Below are 21954 nucleotides of genomic sequence, written 5' to 3'. Positions count from 1 at the left end.
CAACTTTTTCACTCTCCCCTTTCACTTTCATCCAGAGGCTCTTTAGTTCTTCTTCACTTTCTGCCATAAGGGTGGTGTCATCTGCGTAGGGGGTCTCCCAAACAAGGTAAAAGGGGACCTTCCTCTCGCAGGAAAGAAATGAATGGTTTCTACCCGTGAAATCTCGATACCGGGGCCCCATACACCACCAAGTCTGATGACAACCGGGTGAGCAGGGCGCGGGCACGGCGCTCGGAGGAGACCCCTGCCCGCGGTCACGGTCACGCTTCTGAGGAGCCCCGCGTGCTCCCGCTTCTCAGCGTCCTGGGAGCACGGTCCCGGCCGGGTTGCTCCTGCACAGCTCGGCCGTCACCGTTGCTGGGAGAGAAAGAAGAAGCGTGCAGAGAGGAAGGCTGGGCTCAAGCTGACCCCCTGCTTCCATGGAGACGACGCCACAGGCCCTAAGAGAGGATGGAGAGGTCAGGGACCCAGCCTCATGGGCGCTTCACAGTCACAAGGCTGCCGGCTCTGAATGATACCGGCTCTGTAAAAATGTCCGTGCATAACTAATCGAAAATAATTAAAAACTGAGCAGAAAGTGAAGAAGAAAATTTCCACGGTGACTTCCACACACACTGTTTAAAACAAAAACTGTGAAAACCTGCTGCACATCACGAATTGTTAGAGATGTGCAAATCAAAACCACAACAAGGGATCACTCTGCACCTTTGAAAGGCCATCCTCAGCCTACAAAGAATAAATACGGAGAAGACATAGAGAAAAGGGAGCACTTCTGTGGTGCTGATGAGATGTGAATGGTAAGAATCACTGCTGAGAGGAGTATGGAACTGCCTTTTTTTATTTGGAAAACAGACATTGATGCCAGTACCGGTCACTGGAGGACTTAAAACGTGTTCTGCTCAGCGCTTCCTCAGCGTCAGCACCGGCAAGCTGGAAGGTGCCTGAACAGCAGCTCCGCCTGAAGCCGGCAGACAGCCGCTGTGAGGGACCTGAGTTCCTGTAAACCTGATACAAACACAACACTGGAAACCAGCTCTACTTCAACATAAGATCAGAACGAACCCACAGGGAAAAAGGAAACAGAAAAAAGGGACAGGAAGAAAGCTTGTGACTGCTTTCCACAACAACGTCAAAAGCTGTGCTCATGGGCACTCGCTCTTCACAAGGTCTGTGGGTTGTGAGTAAACAACAGCTGTCCTCAAGAAACATTCCAGGAGTGTTCATCCAGAACCAATTCTAAACAAGGCAGATGTTCAAGAAGTTACTGGCAAGAGATAAGTTTCACTCACACCCTTTAAAAAAAAATCACAGGAAATTATGTTAACATTATTAGTTATTTGAGAAATGCAAATCCAGACTGCGATGAGGTATCACCTCACACCTGTCAGAATGGCCATTGTCAAACACGCCACAGAGAATCAGTGCTGGAGAGGGTGCTAGGAAAGTCAGTCTGTAACCAGAACAGTTAATTTTGAATTAACACTGGGTCTGCTTCTGCGACTTTAACCCATGTCTTGTAGGTATTGTGGGGGTACATAATGGCCTGCCTCAGAGAGACAACCTGCCCTCTCACCTGTGAAGGACTGTGAGATCCCTGAGCTCTTTCTGTGGCAAATGGCGCCTCTCACCTGCTTACCGCTCAGAAATCCACATTTGGAGAGGACAGAATCACAGATAGCTGTGGTATCTTTGTTTGTTGATATGACAGAAGATATTCCATTTCACACCACCCATGAGATGACTGTAAGGGAATAAAACTAGCACATCCCTCTGCCCAAGGCTCGCCTTCTAGGGGATACTTGCAAGAACTGAATGGCCTCTTTACTTTGTGTCCTAACCTCCCCCATCTCTGATTCGTAAGAGCTCCTGGCATCGAGGCCCCGATAATATGGCTGTTAGGAGACGTTAGTCCACTATCTTCTCAGTCGGCCAGCTTCCCAAATACAGCCATGTTCCTTGCCTCAACACCTTTATTGCCCTAGGGTGTGGCGAGCAGAGTGAGCTTGAACTTGGTAACAACTAGGCATGCCAGTGTGGGAGCTTTGCTGCTCGTGGCTCGCCGTATTGAGATGGGATCCTAAGCAGCTCCTGTACCGACTGTTCTGGGAGTCTTTCCCTCAAGATTCCCTGAAAATGGTGCCAGCTGCCCCCAGCGTGTGGAAGGTGTAACAAGGATCTGACTTAATCTATAGGGTGAGTCTACTCAATTCAATAGCCAGCTCATTTGTTTGTGGTTTGTGTGCCCCTGTGTCGTAAGTTGACAGCTCGGGTTTTGTAGGGTAGATCACTCTGGTGTGCATACCGGGAACATATTCCTCCCTCGCTTAGGACTTTTCCTTTTTGAGACAAGCCAGTTTGGTTGAGGTACCCTGTTTGGGGTGGGGGAAAGGTGTTTTTTGGACTATTCGAGTGGGAACTGATTCATCTGGGAGCCAATTCTTGTCGGGCAGGACTAGCCTAGCTGAACTTGGTTCGTTTGTTTTGTAGGGTGAAATTTATTTACTTGATTTGGTAGCCAGATCATCTATGCATTGGTGCTGGATTTTGTGCTGTTTTTGTTGGAATTTGTTTATGTCCTTTGTATCTTGGTGCTACAAAGCTTGTAGAAATGGGGGGTACTCCATCTGGGGCATATATTAGATAAATGGGCAAAATACAGCCATGAGCCTATAACTAGGAAAGATATAATATTGTAATGAAGTGTGGACCCAATATATTTTAGGATCAGAAGAGCAAAGACCCCTGAATGACTCCCCCATTTATAATACAATTTCATGGTTAGAAATGTTCTGCAAAATAAAAGGACAGAAAGATGAAATTCCATAAACAGAAGCATTTACGCTATTACATCATTACATCAGGAGAAAAAGAGTCAAGGACTGCCGCCTTGTAGGGCAGCGACCTGAAAGGAAGCCCAAGGGAAAGCCCACTCCACGGGGAGAAGGTGGGAATGGGGAACGGTTATGCCAGAGCCTGAACCCCACCCGCTGAGCAGGCTGCATGCCCCGCCCCCCACTCCCATGTCTTCAGCATATTCTCCGCTTTCCTTGCCTCCTGTTTACACTGCTGATGGGGAACAGACAGATGTTTCCATGGCAACCCCCGAGTCACAGGGGCCTGGTCGGGTGTCACCGTCCCAGACAGGGCGCTCAGTTTGGCCTGGGAGCCACTTCAGCAGCAGAGCAACTCCCCTTGTGCCGAAACCCCAGGGGGCCTTAATGCAAATGGCCCACTCCTTTCTCCGCCTCGGATTTTCTTACCTGAGATCTGTAGCCCTGCTCATCAAGAGGACCCACTCCACATGACTGAGCATTTCACCTCCATATCTGCCACTCCCCACTCCACTTGGGTGGATAGTCACACGCTTATGGATTTGACATTAACTGAAGAAGAAAGAATGGTTATTGACAAAGTTAGGGAGGAAGTGCACCAGTTCCATCTGGTGGATCTGAGTGCAACTCACAGCTGATCGCAGTCTCCACTGCGAGCCCAACTGAGACCCTAATAACGGGGCACCCCACTTCTACAACATTATGGATGTATTTTAATGAGTCTTCGAAAAGGAGTGCCCAGACAAAAGAGCTTAAACAAAATTCAGGAGCTAAAACAAAAACCAAACGAAGATCCATCAGAGTTTCTAGAAAGGCTTTATCAAGCTTATAGGCGTTACACACTTTGAGGCCCATGAGAACGTAAGGGTGATAAATACGACCTTTGTCGGGCAAAGCGCCCCAGACACAAGGAGGAAATTACAGAAGCTAGACGGTGTGTTTGGAATGAACCTTTCTCTATTAGTAGAAATTACTTTTAAGGTATTCGACAACAGGGAACAATGCAGAAACAAGAAGGTGAAAACCAGAAGGTGGCCTTTCTGGCAGCAGCGCTGAAGACCAGCAGCCTGAAGGAAGGTGGTGGGGGACAATGCACTTACGTAAGGAGAGAAGCGCTGAGAGAAGATACTGAAAAATAACAGAGGGAAGGCGGGAGCCTCTCTCCTGGGAGGAAGAAGCACCCTTGACGAACGCAGAAGCTGGGGGCTCCTTTGGACTTAAAACGTCTGATCTTAATTTCCCCCAGGAGGCCCAGGTAACCCTGACAGTGGGGAACAAGTTAATCTGACTTTCCAATAGACATGGGTGCCACCTACTCTGTGGTAAACACCAAAGCAGCACAGAAAACGTCCCAGTCTATCAGGGCATGGGGATTTCTGGAGAAGTAAAACAATTAAACATTTTTACAACCTCTGGAATGCTAATTAGGGTATCTTACCCTTCCATATAGCTTCTTATATAAGCCAGAGGGTCCAATTCCCCTTGAGGACAAGATCTCCTTTGTAAATTAAATGCTCAAGTAACCATCTCACCAGAAGAGCTTGACATCAGGGTTCCACTGGAGCACGCCTTGAGCCTACAAGTGACAGTCATAGAAACCCCAGAAAAGGAAACAGAATTCTTTCCCCCTGAAGTCTACCACAAGGTGAGGTCAGAAGTGTGGGCTGATGGCACACTGGGGAAGGCCATAAATGCAAGACCAATATCAGATCAGATCATATCAGTCACTCAGTCGTGTCCGACTTTTTGCAACCCCATGAATCGCAGCACTCCAGGCCTCCCTGTCCATCACCAACTCCCGGAGTTCACTCAGACTCATGTCCATCGAGTTGGTGATGCCATCCAGCCATCTCATCCTCTGTCGTCCCCTTCTCCTCCTGCCCCCAATCCCTCCCAGCATCAGAGTCTTTCCCAGTGAGTCAACTCTTCCCATGAGGTGGCCAAAGTACTGGAGTTTCAGCTTTAGCATTAGTCCTTCCAAAGAAATCCCAGGGCTGATCTCCTTCAGAATGGACTGGTTGGATCTCCTTGCAGTCCAAGGGACTCTCAAGAGTCTTCTCCAACACCACAGTTCAAAAGCATCAATTCTTCGGCGCTCAGCCTACTTCACAGTCCAACTCTCATATCCATACATGACCACAGGACAAACCATAGCCTTGACTAGACGAATCTTTGTTGGCAAAGTAATATCTCTGCTTTTGAATATGCTATCTACGTTGGTTATAACTTTCCTTCCAAGGAGTAAGCGTCTTTTAATTTCACGGCTGCAGTCACCATCTGCAGTGATTTTAGAGCCCAGAAAAATAAAGTCTGACACTGTTTCCACTGTTTCCCCATCTATTTCCCATGAAGTGATGGGACTGGATGCCATGATCTTCGTTTTCTGAATGTTGAGCTTTAAGCCCACTTTTTCACTTTCCTCTTTCACTTTCATCAAGAGGCTTTTTAGTTCCTCTTCACTTTCTGCCATAAGGGTGGTGTCATCTGCATATCTGAGGTTATTGATATTTCTCCCGGCAATCTTGATTCCAGCTTGTGTTTCTTCCAGTCCAGCGTTTCTCATGATGTACTCTGCATATAAGTTAAATAAACAGGGTGACAATATATAGCCTTGACAAACTCCTTTTCCTATTTGGAACCAGTCTGTTGTTCCATGTCCAGTTCTAACTGTTGCTTCCTGACCTGCATACAAATTTCTCAAGAGGCAGATCAGGTGGTCTGGTATTCCCATCTGTTTCAGAATTTTCCACAGTTTATTGTGATCCACACAGTCAAAGGCTTTGGCATAGTCAATAAAGCAGAAATACATGTTTTTCTGGAACTCTCTTGCTTTTTCCATAATCCAGCGATGTTGGCAGTTTGATCTCTGGTTCCTCTGCCTTTTCTAAAACCAGCTTGAACATCAGGAAGTTCACGGTTCACATATTGCTGAAGCCTGGCTTGGAGAATTTTGAATTCTCCAAGAATTTTGAGCATTACTTTACTAGCGTGTGAGATGAGTGCAATTGTGTGGTAGTTTGAGCATTCTTTGGCATTGCCTTTCTTTGGGATTGGAATGAAAACTGACCTTTTCCAGTTCTGTGGCCACTGCTGAGTTTCCAAATTTGCTGGCATATTGAGTGCAGCACTTTCACAGCATCATCTTTCAGGATTTGGAATAGCTCAACTGGAATTCCATCACCTCCACTAGCTTTGTTTGTGGACAGCGAACTGAAATGGACTGGAATGGGTGAATTTAACTCAGATGACCATTATATCTACTACTGCGGGCAGGAATCCCTCAGAAGAAATGGAGTGGCCATCATGGTCAACAAAAGAGTCCAAAATGCAGTACTTGGATGCAATCTCAAAAACGACACAATGATCTCTGTTCGTTTCCAAGGCAAACCATTCAATATCACAGTAATCCAAGTCTATGCCCCAACCAGTAATGCTGAAGAAGCTGAAGTTGAACAGTTCTATGAAGACCTACAAGACCTTTTAGAACTAACACCCAAAAAAGATGTCCTTTTCATTATAGGGGACTGGAATGCAAAAGTAGGAAGTCAAGACACACCTGGAGTAACAGGCAAATTTGGCCTTGGAATACGGAATGAAGCAGGGCAAAGACTAATAGAGTTTTGCCAAGAAAATGTACTGGTCATAACAAACACCCTCTTCCAACAACACAAGAGAAGACTCTATACATGGACATCACCAGATGGTCAACACCGAAATCAGATTGATTATATTCTTTGCAGCCAAAGATGGAGAAGCTCTATACAGTCAGCAAAAACAAGACCGGGAGCTGACTGTGGCTCAGATCATGAACTCCTTATTGCCAAATTCAGACTGAAATTGAAGAAAGTAAGGAAAACCACTAGACCATTCAGGTATGACCTGAATCAAATCCCTTATGATTATACAGTGGAAGTGAGAAATAGATTTAAGGGCCTAGATCTGATAGAGAGTGCCTGATGAACTATGGAATGAGGTTCGTGACACTGTACAGGAGACAGGGATCAAGACCATCCCCATGGAAAAGAAATGCAAAAAGCAAAATGGCTGTCTGGGGAGGCCTTACAAATAGCTGTGAAAAGAAGAGAAGCGAAAAACAAAGGAGAAAAGGAAAGATATAAGCATCTGAATGCAGAGTTCCAAAGAATAGCAAGAAGAGATAAAAAAGCCTTCTTCAGCGATCAGTGCAAAGAAATAGAGGAAAACAACAGAATGGGAAAGACTAGGGATCTCTTCAAGAAAATCAGAGATACCAAAGGAACATTTCATGCAAAGATGGGCTTGATAAAGGACAGAAATGGTATGGACCTAACAGAAGCAGAAGATATTAAGAAGAGGTGGCAAGAATACACAGAAGAATGTACAAAAAAGATCTTCACAACCCAGATAATCACGATGGTGTGATCACTGACCTAGAGCCAGACATCCTGGAATGTGAAGTCAAGTGGGCCTTAGAAAGCATCACTACAAACAAAGACCAATATAAATTCCACTAAAAATGATGCTGGAACACCTAATTTAAAACAATATCCCCTGAGACAAGATGCCCAAAAGAATCCAGTCAATTCTGGAGAAGTTTTTAAAATCAGGACTGATCAGACCTTGCAGGTCTCCATATAACACCCCTGTCCTCCCCGTAAAAAACCAAACTCAGGACAGTATTGTCTTGTTCAGGACTTGAGGGCTATTAATGAAGTAGTCCACGACTTACACCCTGTGGGGCCTAATCCACACGCTCTGCTCACAACTCTTCCCAGAGAACACAGTTGGTTCTCAGTCCTGGATGTGAAGGATGCTTTCCTCTGCACTCCTGTTGCAGAGGAATTGCAGCTGCTCTTTGCCTTTGAATGGCAGGACCTGGAAACACAGCGAATCCAACACCGCTGTTGGAGAGTCCTGCCGCAAGTGTTCAAACCCCCTACCTCGTTTGGGGAAACGCTGGCTAGAGACCTCAGAGACTTAATGTTGGATGAAGGGCTTTTGCTCTTTGGATGGAGCAAGATGACATGGAGCCTGGATGACATGCTCATGGCAAGCCCTACGTATCACAAGTGTCTAGAGAATACTATCAGGACCCTGAACTCTTTGGCCAAATGTGGATATAAGGTCCCCAGGAAAAAGCCCAGATATGCAAACAAGTCACACATCTGGACTTTGTCCTCTCCCAGGGACAACTGGACCTCTTGCCTGATGGAAAGCAAGCGCCTGCAGGTTTGGGAGCACCGAAGATCTGCAGACAACTGCAAGGTTTTCTGGGAATGGCAGAGTTTTATCTGATTTGGATCCCAAATTATGGGCTCACAGGGAAGCCCCTGAGACACTGAAGGGACATGACCTTGAGCCTCTTACTTGGAGTAAAGAGGGCCAAACAGCCTTTGAGACAATAAAAAGGTCAGCTCCAGCTTTGGACTACCAGACCTAAAGAAACCCTTCAAACTGTATGTCCATGATACACAAGATAAGCCTTGGGGTGCTAATCCAAACCCTGGGGAGTGTCCCCCAACCTGCCGCCTACTTCTCAGAACAACTAGAACAGCCTGCCAAGGGCCGGTCTCCTCGTCTGTGAGCTGTGGCAGCTACTGGTGGCACACTTCAGGACGCTGAGAGGTGCACCGTGGGGCAATCCCCACTGTGTGCGCCTCATCATGTCCTCCCTTTGCTGCAACAAAAAGGGGGCTGCGGGCTGCCTTCAGGAAAGTGCCAAGCCGTTCTCCCCGACAATCCCCCCTGAGACTTCAAGTCACTCCAGCCCTGAATCCAGCACAGCACTCCCGTTTAATGCTGCACCCACAGGTCATGGAGCTGCAAACTCCAGCAGACCAGATCTAAGGGACAAACCCCTGGCTGAGCCGGAAACAGAACTGGTCACTGACGGACGCAGCTCTGTGGACCAGTGCCAGTGTGCCCGGGTGTGCGGTGGCAACCCTGACACAGAAGTGGAAGCAGAAGCCCCGCCCCGAGGGCTCAGCTCAGAAACCACTGCCTCAACGGGAGCTCTGCGCAGCCCCTGGGGGCCGGGTGCCCTACGGGCCCCCTCCCCCTGAAGAGAACAGACAGGAGTGCAGCGGGGGCACGGTGCTTTTATTATGATGGGGGTGGGGAGCGGCACGAGTGTGGCTTCCAGCCAGTCTGCGGCGGGGGACAGGGTGGAGGGGGTGGCTGTGCAGGGTGTGGACAGTGCGGAGCAGGAGAAGGTAGGTCAGGAGCAGCTGGTGAGGAGTAGGTCCTGGAGAAGGAGGCGCCATTCTACTTCCAGCGCCCCGTGACCTTGGCCTTCCCTCGAGTCTTGGAGCTGCAGGAAGCAGGACCCAGTCAGGGGGGACGGGGTGGACGGGGACGGCAGTGGTGGAGGGAGCTTCCAGGGGTTGTGGGGGTGCTGAGGGCCGATGGGGGCAGGGGCACACTGAGCTGCCTGCAGAGGCTCAGCCCGAAGCAGCCTCGTGGAGGGCAGGGGCCTGACCACAGGAGTGGGGAGGGGCCGGGAGACCATGGGTGGGGGTGGAAGCTGGAGTCAGACACTCACACTTTCTGGTTGTCATTGATCCTGTTTCGGAGAACATTGATCTGAAAGAAACGGTGGGAAGAGTAGCTCAGGCACCCCCCGCGAGGGGGCCCAGGTGGCCTGGGGAGGTGGGCGGGGCTGGGGGGCAAGCCGTCCTCCTGCCTGGCATCTGCGTGGCGGGGACCACACTGCCTCTCCCAGGACCCACACTGGGCCCCAAGTGAGCGTGGGGGAGCGAAGGGGCCGAATCGCTGGTGAGCCCCCGACTCCACAGGAGGCCTGGCCTGTGCAATGGTCCTCCCGGTGGACTCAGGGCGCTGAGCTGCTTCCTCAGGCCAGAAGTGGGGGCCCTCAGGGCCGGGACCCCAGGAAGTGTCTGCTCAGCCCCAGTGACCCTCAGGCTCCAGGAGCACCAGCCCCGACAAGGGTGGGGAGCACCACCAGACAGGCCCCAGGGGTTGTGGGGGGACAGAGGCCACCAGCAGGGGTGCGGGCAGCAGCCGCTTACCTCGTATTTCTGCTGCTTGAACTTCTCCTGCAGGTCGAACTTCTCCGCCTCCAGGTCGTAGATGTTCTGCCACAGCTCCTTGGCCTTCTCCCTGCACAGGCCAGCAAGAGAGGTGAGCAGTAAGAAGGTCCCCACCTGCCTGCATCTAGATCCTGACCCCCCAGCCCTGCCCTCCTTCGCCCCCAGGCCCTGCACCCTGGCTTGGCCTGGGCAGTGCCCAGCACTGCAGGCGGATGCCAGCGCTGCCAGGACAAAGCCTTAGGACATGGAGCTGGGGAGCCCCAGCGGGAAGGAGAGGGAACCAAGCGCTGCCTGCCAAGAAGGCCCAGGCCAGCCCCCCGAAGCCCCCGCGGGAAAGTGGGGCAGCAGCACCCGGTGATGCGAGGCGGGATGCCCTCCAGACGTGCAGCCCCGCAGGCAGCCCACCTCAGCTGGTCTTCGTTCAGGTGGTCGATGGCCAGCACCTTCCTCCGCTCGGCCAGAATCTTCTTCTTCTTCTCCCGCTCGGTCTGTCTCTTCCCACTTTTACGCTCTGTCTGGAGAGAGTAAGAAGCAGGGGAGGGGCTAGAGAAGCCCTGCCCTCCCTGCACCCCCAGGCCTGGCAGGGAGACAGGCCTGCCTGCAGCACGGCTGCTGCTCACCTCCCTGCTGCACACCCAGGCCAGCAACACCCAGCCTCCCCGCCTTCCAGCCCAGCACCTTGCCCTCCCCAGGCTCCCCAAAGGAGAGGGGAAGGACCTGAGGACCAGAACCTACCTGGGCCTGCACAGCGGGACAGCGGGAGAAGAGCCCCAGAGAAAGACAGGAGAGGCAACAGACAGAGGGAGGGACAGGAAGAGTGGAGACACGAAGGAGAGGCGTCAGCTGCCTTGGGGAGCCGGCTGCTGGACCCGTGTGCGGGCTGGGGGCAGGGCCGACTGCCAGCAGGCCCTGCTTGAGGGTCACCAGGAGGCAGGGCCCGGGGGACGGCCGGGTCCACAGCACAGAGACTTCTGCTCCCCTCCCCCTCCCTCCAAGAACAGGGAGCACCACACTAGGCCCTGTGATGGGCTCTAGGAGGAAGCCAGCCTGCATCCAGGCAGCACTCAGCTGCTTTCCAGGGTAGCTCGTCTGACCATCTCAGAGCAGGCAGACGGCACCATTAATGCCATCCTACAAATGGAGAGACAGCCTCCAGGCTGCAGGAGGCCACACCGGGCAGACCTGAGATGGCGCTTCGGGCCTGCCGGCTGCACCAGCCACCCGGGAAGAGCGCTGGTGCTCTGGAGCCCCCAGCCCGGCAGCTCTTCCCAGGGAAAGCCAGCCAGGGAGAGCCAGCCAGGGAGAGCCAGCTCGGGGTCTGGGTGTGAGAACGCGGTCTCCCAGCAGTGGCTGGGCATTTCTCTCCCGAGACCCCCTCAACAGGAGGAGCCGGAGGCCCCACCTTCTGGATGTAGCCTCCGAAGTGCATCATGTTGGACAGAGCCTTCTTCTTGCGCGCCTCGTCCTCCGCCTTCCTGCGGCTCTCCTCCTCCTCTCGGCGGGCTCGCTCCTCCTGGTTCCCGCGGGGAGAGAATGGGTTACGCTGGGGGCCAGACGCCCTGAGTCTAGGCCAGCACTGAGGGCGCACCCGGCACATGTCTGGCGCTGGCGGTGCCCGATGGGAGAAGAGGGGCTGAACAGATGGGCTCCAGCTCCCGAGGGCCTGCTACTCTCCAGGACAGGGGGCCCTGCCGTGGGGGCCCACCCACAACTGCGCAGGAGGGGGATGCGGGCTCGGCTCCCGGGGGCGCGCTGCGGAGGGATGGGGCGTCTCCTTAGACACTCTGGGCATCTCTGTCTCCTCTGCTGTCAGAGCCGGGACAGCGACCCTGGGCCCCGCGGACGGAGGCCAGCGGCCACTCACCGCCAGGCGCGTCTGCCGCTCCTTCTCGCGCTCCGCGCGGATGCGCTGCTGCTCCGCGCGTTCTGCCCGCCGCTTCTCCTGCGGGGAGGACGCAAGGCTGCGGTCACTCGGGACGGACCTCAGCCCCCGGAGAGGGCCCGACGGCCTTCGCCGCGGCCCCTGAGTGCCCGCCGGCCCCGCCCCCGCCGGTGTGGACACCACTCTGTGCAGGGAGGTGGGGGCCAAGCCCTGTGGAGCAGGAGCGGGGCGGGGAGGAGGGGCTAGAGCGTGGAGAGAGAATCCAGGCTCAGGGTCACGGCATCTGCCCTTCATCACTGGGGCGGGGTTGTGCCCAGGGTGCGGGAGGTGGGAGCTGAGATGCCAACTCCGCTCTGCCCTGGGGGGTGGGGAAGGGAAGAGAGCACGGGGCGGGGCCCTGGGGGCTCCTTCTGGACCTCCTCCCAGACGCCCAGAGGGCACGACACCCACGATCCTGTCTTTGAGGGAGACCAGCTCCTCCTCCTCCTTCTTGCGGTTCTCGAAATGCGCCTCGATCAGTGTCTGCAGCTCGTTGAGGTCCTTCTCCATGCGCTTCCGGTGTATGTCCTGGGGTGGGGGGCGGCACTCAGAGGCGACCCCGCCCGCAGGGCAGGAGCGAAGCCTTGGGGTCGTGGGACCAACTGGGGCTGAGCTCAGGGTGGTGTCGAACACGATGCCCCTCCCCCCGTGTCCTCCCCCAAGCGTGGCGGGGTGTGGGGGCGGGGGGCTGAGGTCTTTAGTGGGGCGGGGGCTGCCCTCCTTGAGCTGGCACTCACATCGAAGTCCACCCTCTCTCCATCAGGGATCTTGGGTGGCACCAAGTTGGGCATGAAGGGCCTGGTGGGCAGAAGGAGGAGTGAGTACCAAGCCCTCCCTGCATAGAGGGGCTGTGGTACCGGGGATGGGCAGGTCCCTCTCCTCCCTGCAGAAAGGCTGAGACCCAGCCTCCACGCGGTGACAACAGCACAGTGCCCACCCGGGGTCCCCACGCCCACTCGGGACTGGGGTGCCTACAGTGGCCTCATGTATCCTCACAGTTACCTGGAGTGGAAACCACTCATCTCGTTCAGGAAGACAGAGGCTCAGAGACATAAGGCTTTGCTCAAAACCATGCAGCCAGGAAGTAGAGAGGCTTGGCTTGCACCCTGGCTGACCCACACTCCTGGCCCCGACCCCAGGAGCCCAGGAGGCAGCGGTCGGCCTCACACACCTCACCCACTCACTGTGGGACTCCAGGCTAGGACACTGAGCCCTGCTTTCCTGTCTGCCCTCTGGTGTGGGGATCTGAACCAAGACACCGCAGTGTTTGCTCCAATGAGGGGATGGGAAGGGGCTGGAATTGCCAGGCTGGGCTGCTTTTGGAGCGTCTCCTGAACTGTGTGCTGAGGCACCATCAGATCGCGGGGCTGGCATTTCCAAAGCCCCACCCTCCTCTGCACACAGAGCTCCCATGTGTGTCCTGTATAGCCCCAAGTTGCCTTGTATGGCCCTTTGTGACCCTCTGAAGCCATATGCCTAGACTGACACGCTTTCACTGCTTGGCTTCTCCAAATTTTTTTCCCTCATGTCCTCCTCCAGCCACCAAGGACAGTGTCCCAGCTCTCCTGAGGGGTTGGACAGGGTGTCTGCCCAGGTCCATGGCTGGTCTGTCCTTTCCCTCTAGATGGGCATAGTGCTGACTGTAGCAAGGTTAGGGTTAGGGTTAGGGTTAGGGTTAAGGTTAGGGTTAGGGTTACGGTTAGGGTTAAGGCGCTGGTGACGGAGTGTGGGTGGTTTTCAGCCGCCCCACCCCCTACCCCCACACACCCAGCAGAGACTCTTTTACCGCACACAACCTACACAGCTGTACAGGGTGGTCTGTGTCTGCCGCATCCCAGCCTGTGCCCACTGTGCCACGTGCACCCAGTCCTGTCCCAAGGGTTCTCTCTCACGGGCCCTCTGCTCCCAGGGCTTCACCACTCACCTGGGCTTGGGCTTGAACTCCTCCACCGGGCCATCTGGAGAGGAGGAAAGCACGTGAACTTGGGGTCGGGAGGCCTGGATCTGGCCCCACTGTGCCCCTGATAAGCTGGCACCCATGAGCCTCTGTTTGCCCGTCACCAGTGAGTCCCTCCCATCCCCGGACTGCAGGAGCAACCAGAGCACTAAGCGGCAGGGCTGCAAACCCCAGGCTCCACTCAGGGCTGATGCTCAGGGGGTCTCGGGGACGCGAGTGCACACAGCGCTCTCAGTCAGCAGCGCCTGCCACGCAGGGAGGAGGGGTCGAGGACACATCCTGGGGTCCTGGCCCCAGAGTCCCTGCCTAAGTCTCTGCCTCCACAGTCGCCCCCCAGACCTGAGGCGGCTCAGGACCGGAAGCTGATGGGTGTGACTCCAAGCCCCAGTGTGTGACTCGGGCCACCTGGGCCCCTGTGAAGGCTGTAGGTCAACAGCGCCCACAGCAGTGACCTACCCCATGGACCATCCGCGCCTGGGATCTCAGCCCCAGACACCCTACCCTCCCGTGGTTCACCCAGGCTGCAGAAACCTCATGGATAGATGTGATGTGACCACTGCCCTGACCCAACCTGGCCCCCTCCCCCTGGGCACCTCCAAGGCACCGTTTCTGGAAGGAGGAGCCCAACCTGCAGACACACACGGTTCTATGCCCACACCCCCAAGGTCTCCCCCTCCCCCCAAGGTCTCCCCCGCCTCCCCCCAGGGTCTCCTCCTCCCCCCCAGGGTCTCTTCCTGCCCCCCAAGGTCTCCCCCTCCCCCCCAGGGTCTCCTCCTCCCCCAGGGTCTCCCCCTCACCCCAGGGTCTCCCCCACTCCCCAGGGTCTCCCCCTCCTCCCCCCAGGGTCTCCTCCTCCCCCCCAGGGTCTCTTCCTCCCCCTCAAGGTCTCCCCCTCCCGCCCAGGGTCTCCTCCTCCCCTAGGGTCTCCCCCTCCTCCCCCCAGGGTCTCCCCCGCCCCCCCCCCAGGGTCTCCTCCTCCCCCCTGGGTCTCCCCCTCCTCCCCCCTGGGTCTCCCCTCCCCCCCTGGGTCTCCCCCTCCCCTCAGGGTCTCCTCCTCCCCCAGGGTCTCCCCCTCACCCCAGGGTCTCCCCACTCCCCAGGGTCTCCCCCTCCTCCCCCCAGGGTCTCCACCTCCCCCTAGGGTCTCCCATTCCTCCCCCTAGGGTCTCCCCCACCCCAGGGTCTCCCCCTCCTCCCCCCAAGGGTCTCCCCCTCCCCCCAAGGTCTCCCCCTCCCCACCAGGGTCTCCCCCACAGCTGCAGGAGGGGCTTCCCCACCATGTCCCAATGGCCAGTGGGCCTCACCTTCAGCCTCTCTACCTTCCTCTTCTTCTCCATCTTCTGAACAGAACATGAGAAAGGAGTCACGGTCCCGATTCCAAGCTCAAGGCCCTGCCAGTAGCCCCCTGTCCCCCCAACACGTCCTCAGCCAAGGGGGCCCTGCAGGGCTCCAGGTCCAGGATCCACCTGTGCACACCTGCCAGGGCCCAGGACCGCCTGGCCAAAAGAAGCAGGTGCAGCGTGTACTGACGAGGCTGAGCCCGGCCTGGACGGGGGGCTGCCCAGGCTGCAGAGCACGGTCTAGGGGGCCTTCCCGCTGCCTCAGGAGCAGCGCTGGGGCCCTTGCTGCCCCAAGCTCAGAAGGGCCCCCTTCCCCCCTCGCTCCAGGAGGGGCCTCACCTGCGGTGCAGGGCTCCCCAGCCTCAGCCTCGCCTCCAGCCTCCTCTTCCACCGCCTCCTCGTGCTCTGGAGAAGCGGACCAGACAGTGAGCGGGCCCGGCGCAGGGAGGGGTGGGGCCCAGTGAGTGTGGGGGGACCTGTGTGGCTGACAGGGGCCGCTCTGTTCTTGGTTTAAACCAGAAGCTGCAAACTAGGGCCCAATGGCCTGCAGACCGTTTCTAGAATGTTCCTGGAGTGGCAGCTTCAGCAGGACCAGGGGCCACAAAGCCTGGAATGCTCCGTGTCTGCTCCTTCAGGGGAAGTCTATGCAAGGTCCTCTCGTTTGAAACTTTCCTCTCTGGGGCTGAAGGCCCCTCTGCACCCGGAGGTGCTGTCACAGTGGGGCCGCCTCTGGGCCCCGTGTCTGACTCAGCCTCCCTCCCCAGCTCGTTCTCTGATGTCACAGCACAGGGTCAGGGTCCTGTCCTAGACTCAGGCCCTGGAGCCCCTTCCTCAGTGTCTGGAACCAGAAAGGACCCGTGTGGGTGAGAGGCTGCCCAGCATGGGAGAGGGCTAGGGCCTGGGCAGAATTCGGGGCGGGGGGGGGGGTTCTATTTTCATCACTTGCTGGCAGGGTGTGGCCCCCAGCCCAGTCAGGCGGTGGAGCAGACAGGCGGCATGGCCCCGTTAGGACTCTGCCCGCAGGAAGCGGGGGCTGGTAGGGGGACTTTGCTCAGCTGGGAGCAGGGGCTGGGGACAGGCGAGATGCTTCCTGGGCAACCCCCACCCCCGTACCTTCCTCGGCTGCTTCTGCTCGGGGAGGAGGCGTGAGCACAAGAGAGGACAGAAGAGACAGTCAGTTTCCAGCCAGGCTGTCTTCCCGCCCAGTGAGAGTCTGGGTGTGCTTACCTTCCTGCTCCCTGCAGCGTGAGGGGAGACGCTGTCAGGAACACAGCACGCACGTGTACACACGCGCGCACACACCCCATGACCTTTTCCAGGAGACTTTTACCCCCGTGCTGGGTCCTGGAGTCTGCCCAACCCCACCCACAGCCCAGCCAAGCCCGGCTCCGTTCAGCTGCCTCCCCCCGACCCCCCCAGGAAACCTGGCAAGTGCTGGTCCCTGGGCTCTGCACGCCCCCATCCCCGTCCACCCGGCCCAAGTCCACGGGCACAAGCCGTCCACTCAGCCCCCAGTTCTGCACCCTCGGTGCCCAGTACGGGGCATTCAGGGTCCAAGCGATGTCTGCGGTCCTATCTGCCCTGGGCACTGCCTCCCCCAGGGACGACTGACTGATGGGTTGCAGTGTGCCCCCCTCCCTGGCCCCCGGGACAGGGAAGAGGGCAGGGCCAGCAGCCCCCAAGGCCGTGATGCCAGGTCTGGGGCGGGTTTCTGGGCACAATGGCTCTGTGGCCTCTGGGACCTCACGGAAACTCTCTGGTCTTTTCTCAAGAGGCCCAGCCCCCAGCCCCTAGCCCAGCCCATCCCGTAGCCCTGGGTCTTCATGGCCAGCCCCCTGCCTGGGGCAGCCCGAGGCAACAGGCTGGAAGCAAGAGTGCGGCTCTCCCCACGCCCCCGACGGGCACAGCCCCTGCCCAGCACCCCAGGACTCACTCATACTCCTCCACGGCCTCTTCCACGTCCGACATGGCCTCCTCTTCCTTCTGCAGAGAGACAGACAGTCCGGGTGGGCAGAGGGCCAGCCACCCAGCTCTGCGGGAAGCCCTGGGCCTGCCATCCCCCAGCCCTGGACCAGCTGCACCGGGCCCCCGCCCCTGTCGGGAAGAGACACCGTCCCAGCAGGGCCAGGCTGCAGGCTCCGCGCCCCTTGGACACGGCTCTGAGTCTTTCCACAGCCAGGCCTCTCCCCCGAAAGCAGCTCAGCGACAGGGAAGAACCCGCAGGGTCAGCCGACACCCAGAGCCAAAATCAGGGCCCACGGTCACGGGGAGGGGCCGCTGCCGGCAGTTCTGTCTGTAAAGCTCTCAGCACCGCCGCGGGGCAGACACAGAGGACAGAGCAGGGCTGCGGGGCCTGTGGAGGCCAGAGGGACACCCGGGGGACACGTGGGGGACACGTGGCTGCAGAGCTGCCCAGGGCCACTCTGCTGGTGGCTCCACAGACACACAGGTAAACGGCTGGGGGGCTCACCCTCACACACGGTCACACACACACACACACACAGCACACACCAGACACTAGATCACACACACCAGACCCCAGACACACCACACACCCCAGACACACACCACACACGGGGAGTGCAAGCTGAGCAGGGCATCCAAGGAGGATCACAGATGAGGCAATGCCCACGTGCCCGCCTGTGTGATGGTTCCCTGGGGACCCTGGGCGGGTGTGGGGTCTGTTCATCTCTCACAGCTGCTGTCTCTACGAAAAGCCCAGTTCCGTGGAGTTTCTCCAGGGTATCCCCCACGCTGCGCTGAGAACAGAAGCTGGGGCCCGAGCCCCCATCCCAAGGCCTGTGTGGAGGCAGCCCAGGGTCCCACACGGAAGCGTCTTGCTGCCCCGTCGCTGTGAGCCCAGGGAGAGGCCAGAGGGGTGGCTGGGATGCAGGCATGGCTCGGGACACGGGCTCCACACCCCGTGTGTGTGACCATGGGAAGGCCATTGGCCCCCTGTGCCTCAGTTTCCTCTTCTCCAAGGGGAGGAAGGCTGGGGTGAAGGGAGGCTGCACCCAGCGCTGCGGCCGCCAACCTGTGACTCAGGCCGCAGTGACAGCGCCCTGGATGGGGTGCTGATGCCCCCTCACCTATCCCCCAGACCCCACCCTCACCGCTGAGACCCACCCAGGCACCTGTCTGCAGACGTGCCGCGAGCCCCAGCTCTGGCAGGTGGCATGGTGTCTGCCACAAGGCAGCCCCTTTGAAGCTAAGAGGTGCTGAAGGTGCCCCGCCCACAGCCCCCGGGGTTGCAGCTGCCTCGGGCCGCAGCCTCAGGCTGGCAACTCTTCTGAACCTGCTCCCAGTCGTCCAGCCCTGCTGGGTCAGAGCAAACAGACCTACAGTGGGGCAGGCAGGGCGGGGCTGGCAACAGGGCGCTTTGGACTGAAGCTGGCTCCCCTGGGTGGGGGTACTCATCCCAGAGAGTCTCCAAATGGGGCCTGGGGGGAGAGCAGCAGGGGGATAGCCCCTAGCCCAGGGTGGGTGAGAACTGGCAGGTCAGCACTGCTTGGAGCCCCAGGGAAGCAGTCAGGCCAGGGGCCTGAGCCCTGGGAGGAGTCTGTCACCCTGGGGTTCAGGGAGGTCTTCAGGGAGGGGGTTGGCCGGCCTGGGGTGCGGCTCTCACGCTCTCTCCTCTGTGGCCCGCCCCCCTGCCGGTTCTGAGCCCCCGCACAGCCCTGTGAGCCCCCCTGCTCCTACAAACACAGCTCCTAAAAATAGAGCCGCTCAAGAGGCAGGTTGGGGTGGGGGAGGGCTTCCAGCCCAGAGGAGGCATCTGAGATCGCGTCCAGGCGCTGGTGGCAGGAAGGCAGGGGGCCGGGGGGGCCTCCAGTTGGGAGAGAGGCCGGCAGGCCCCCACCCGCCCTTTCTAGCAGGTTGCCATCACAGCCAAAAGGCCAGGGTGACCTTTCTTGGGGAATAAAGCAGAAACCATAGAAGGCAGAAAGAACACTGGCCATGCTGTCAAAGGCCCAAGTTTAATACCCAGCTTTGCTGTGTGACCTTAGCAGAGTCACTTAACCTCTCTGTGCCTCCGTTAACCTATCCATGAAACAGAAGAGTGGAGGCCCCACTCTCAGCCCTGTGCCCGGCAGGCAGCTGGACCTGACCGCAGCTGTTGGCCCACCCTCAGAGCTGGACCAGGGCAATGCGATCCTCCCAGATTCCTCTCCTGCCCGAAGACCCAGGTCAGAGGAGGAATTCAAGAGGTCAGGCCTCCCAGCTGCACCAGGACAAGCACGAGCCTCAAACGCCCATCTCCAGGCGCCCGCTCCCCGTGTTCCTTCAGGAGGGAGTGGTTCTCCCTGAAGAGCTCCAGCAGGCGCTCTCCCCAGGGGCATGGGGGGCAGGGACCCTGGGTTGGTGGCACTGGACTCAGGGTTAACACGCTGACCCAGGGAGCCGGGCCCCCGCCACCGGGAAGTGGGTCTCTCCACGCCGCTCAGCCCGCGCCCTGTCCAGGGTGGGGCCCAACCCTGCGTCCGCCTGGAAGAGCCTCCGGGGTCCCTGGTCCCCTGGCTGCCTCTGGCAGGCGGCCTTTCTCATCAGTTCTGACAGCTTCTGAACCCCAGGGAGGAGGATGTGGCCGCGAGGACTGTACTGACTTGTGTGGGCACCCAGGGCCCGGCTCTGCTCCCCGGGGAGTGGGGAGGACCTGCCCAGGATGGGGCAGGGGCTCCCCGCCTGGAGGGAGGAGGCTCCAGGAGAGGGTCCCCGGGGGTCGGAGCATCATTTCATTTAGAGGCCTGGCAATTATCTCTCCATCCTACAAAGGAGGAAACAGACCCAGGGAGGGACAGCTATTCACCCAAGACCTTCCACCCGCCCCAGGCCTTCAGTGGGAGGTCTGTGATTCAGACCCGAGTCTCCAGCCTCAGGCTGAGGGTCGGTTAAACTAGGCTCAGGGATTCGTCTCAGAGACGCCACCCTCTAAAGCTCCCGAGGGAAGGGGGCCTCTCCCAGCTCCGACACCCAGTCAGAGTGGACACTGCGACTTGGGACAGAGGGCCCAGACTACAGGGCACCCCTCTGCTCTTAGAGCCTGCCCCAGTCTTACCCAGAACAGGAGCTGCCAACGGGTCTTGTGGTGTCTGCTCCACCTCGCGGGCTCTGGGCGAGGGCAGGGGCTGGACAGGCTTTAAGCAGGCCCGCGCCCCGGCGGTGGGAGGAATGTGCGCAGGAGTCACGCCGGGGGTGGCGGGGGCAGGGGGAGAGGGGGTGTTGGCTGCTATTTTGGCAGGTGCCAGGGACAGGGCTAAGGGAACATGTACCCCAGGCCATATAAGCCCATGTGGTCATCCAGCTGCTCAGATAAGCTATTTAAAACCAGGACAGACAGGCAGGGGACAGGAGGGAGCAGGCACATAACACAAGCCAGCTGTCTGTCCCGAGAACCCCGATAAAGTGGATGCCAGCAGTCGGGAAGGCAGGCTGGGGGGAGGGTGGGGGCAGAAGCTCAGCTGTGGTGATGTGTGGACAAGGGTGCTTCCAGGCTACTGGCTCCTCGAGCGGGTGAACACCCTTGGGGGAGAGGCAGGCTCTGGCAGCCTCAGTGAGCACACCTACAGAGGGGTCTGCTTGCCCCCCAAGCCATGTGGCAAGCCCTCCCCACTGGGCAGGAAGTAGACCCACTGCAGGGGGTCAGATTCAAGGTCGAACTTCCAGCCAAGAGCAAGGGTTCTCTTCAAAGAGGCAGCTGGTTGAGTGAAGGGGCAGGGAAGATGGTTGAAGTTCACGCCACGATGGCTTTAAAATTACGATCTGCTAAACCCACTAGATTACAATGTCCACGCGGCCAGCACCCAGGGGCCTCGCATTTGCTTGCATGCCTGTGCCTGCGGCCTCCAGCACAGCGCCTGGGTCACGGAAGGGCTTGGGACACAACAAAGAAGAGGAAGCAGACCTAGGGGAGGCCTGCTCTGAATTCTCAGGGCCCCCGTCCTGCCCGACTCCTGGGCCCTGAGCCCCAGCCCTGCCAAGAGCCGCCTGTGGGCAATAAACACTCCTCTCCGTAGGCAAGGACAGCCTCTCCCCACTTCCCCCCTCTCCTGACCCACATCCCGCCCCCACCCCTCAACTTCGCTGCCTGGGGAGCCCCAGGCCCCGTCCGTCACGCGCTCCTCACCCGCTCTGCTATCGACCTGGCCCCGTCTCAGCTGAGGCTGTCCTTCCACGGTCCCCGGGGGCCTCTGAGCCCAGTGGCCTGAGTCGCCTCCTCTAGGCTCAGTGGCCCTTCCCGCACCAGTAGATCCGGGTCGGGACCTGCTGAAGCCAGGAGCCAGCAGCCGGCACCGGGGGACAGTGAGCAGCCAGGCTGCCACCCGCTCTCCTGGTCTGGCCCCCGGGGGCCCAGCGGGGCTTTGTGTCCTGGCCCGAAATCTCCTGCAGTTTAGGAACCGCTTTTCCTACAGCTTCCCTTAGCTCAGGCTACTGCAGTGGGTCCCCTGTAAGCTCAAAAGTCCTTCGAATGGGACAGAATTTGCTTGCGTGGATGCCTGGGAGAGGGCTCTGGCACCCGAGGCCCCACAGGAAAAGACTGGCAGGTTCCAGGCATCTGTGGCCTGACTGTGTGTGGCCTCCAGGGACCGTCCTAAGGCAGGATGGACTGACTCGGCACGTGGGCGGCCATCACTGCAGCCACCACAGCTGGCCTGCCCTGGATGCCCTGCCCTTGCACACAAAGTGAAGTCACCTCTCTGAGCTTACAGCAGAGGAGGGACAAGAACGCAGAGACGGTGCCCACGGCCCTGAGGACCCGCAGGAGGCCCGGCACGGGAGGCGGGCACGGTCAGGTGGGCGCCCAGGCTGAGTGCTGTCCTCACACGCCAACCTGAGGTTGCCCTGGGCGTGCATCCCCCCCAGAAGGATGAGTGCAGGG

The 21954-nt window shown here is 58.1% G+C and overlaps 1 protein-coding gene and 1 long non-coding RNA gene across 2 annotated transcripts; both read right to left on the bottom strand.

Annotated features, from left to right (window-relative positions):
* Positions 1-817: 817 nt before the first annotated feature.
* On the bottom strand, positions 818-6283 carry LOC133228246 (uncharacterized). The gene is made up of 2 exons (XR_009730148.1): positions 3261-6283; positions 818-1292 (listed from the first exon to the last, which is right to left on the bottom strand). It is a non-coding gene; the product is annotated as an uncharacterized LOC133228246 (long non-coding RNA).
* A 2605-nt stretch (positions 6284-8888) lies between these two features.
* Positions 8889-21929, bottom strand: TNNT2 (troponin T2, cardiac type). Its single transcript, XM_061381819.1, has 18 exons — positions 21783-21929; positions 19471-19760; positions 18420-18517; positions 17774-17928; positions 17011-17060; positions 16305-16315; positions 16191-16244; positions 15417-15482; positions 15042-15077; positions 13705-13738; positions 12518-12578; positions 12192-12308; positions 11724-11801; positions 11262-11372; positions 10265-10374; positions 9839-9929; positions 9352-9392; positions 8889-9120 (listed from the first exon to the last, which is right to left on the bottom strand). Exons 1-18 carry the CDS (start codon positions 21927-21929, stop codon positions 9075-9077), a joined length of 1596 nt encoding a protein of 531 aa, XP_061237803.1. The 3' UTR covers positions 8889-9074.
* Positions 21930-21954: the final 25 nt, after the last annotated feature.

This window comes from Bos javanicus, chromosome 16 (assembly GCF_032452875.1).
Source record: "Bos javanicus breed banteng chromosome 16, ARS-OSU_banteng_1.0, whole genome shotgun sequence".
NCBI classification, from domain to species: domain Eukaryota; kingdom Metazoa; phylum Chordata; class Mammalia; order Artiodactyla; family Bovidae; genus Bos; species Bos javanicus.
Note: the sequence above shows the minus strand (reverse complement) of the source record. Positions and strands in the feature narration are given on the sequence as shown.

Coding starts and splice junctions, on each gene's coding strand:
- TNNT2 (XM_061381819.1), bottom strand. CDS start 21,929: ATGCACGCCCAGGGCAACCTCAGGTTGGCGTGTGAGGACAGCACTCAG. Junction 17,061..17,773: donor TTTTCGTAGAGACAGCAGCT/GTGAGAGATGAA, acceptor GTCTCTCTGCAG/AAGGAAGAGGAGGCCATGTC. Junction 15,483..16,190: donor AGCAGAAGCAGCCGAGGAAG/GTACGGGGGTGG, acceptor CCGCTTCTCCAG/AGCACGAGGAGGCGGTGGAA.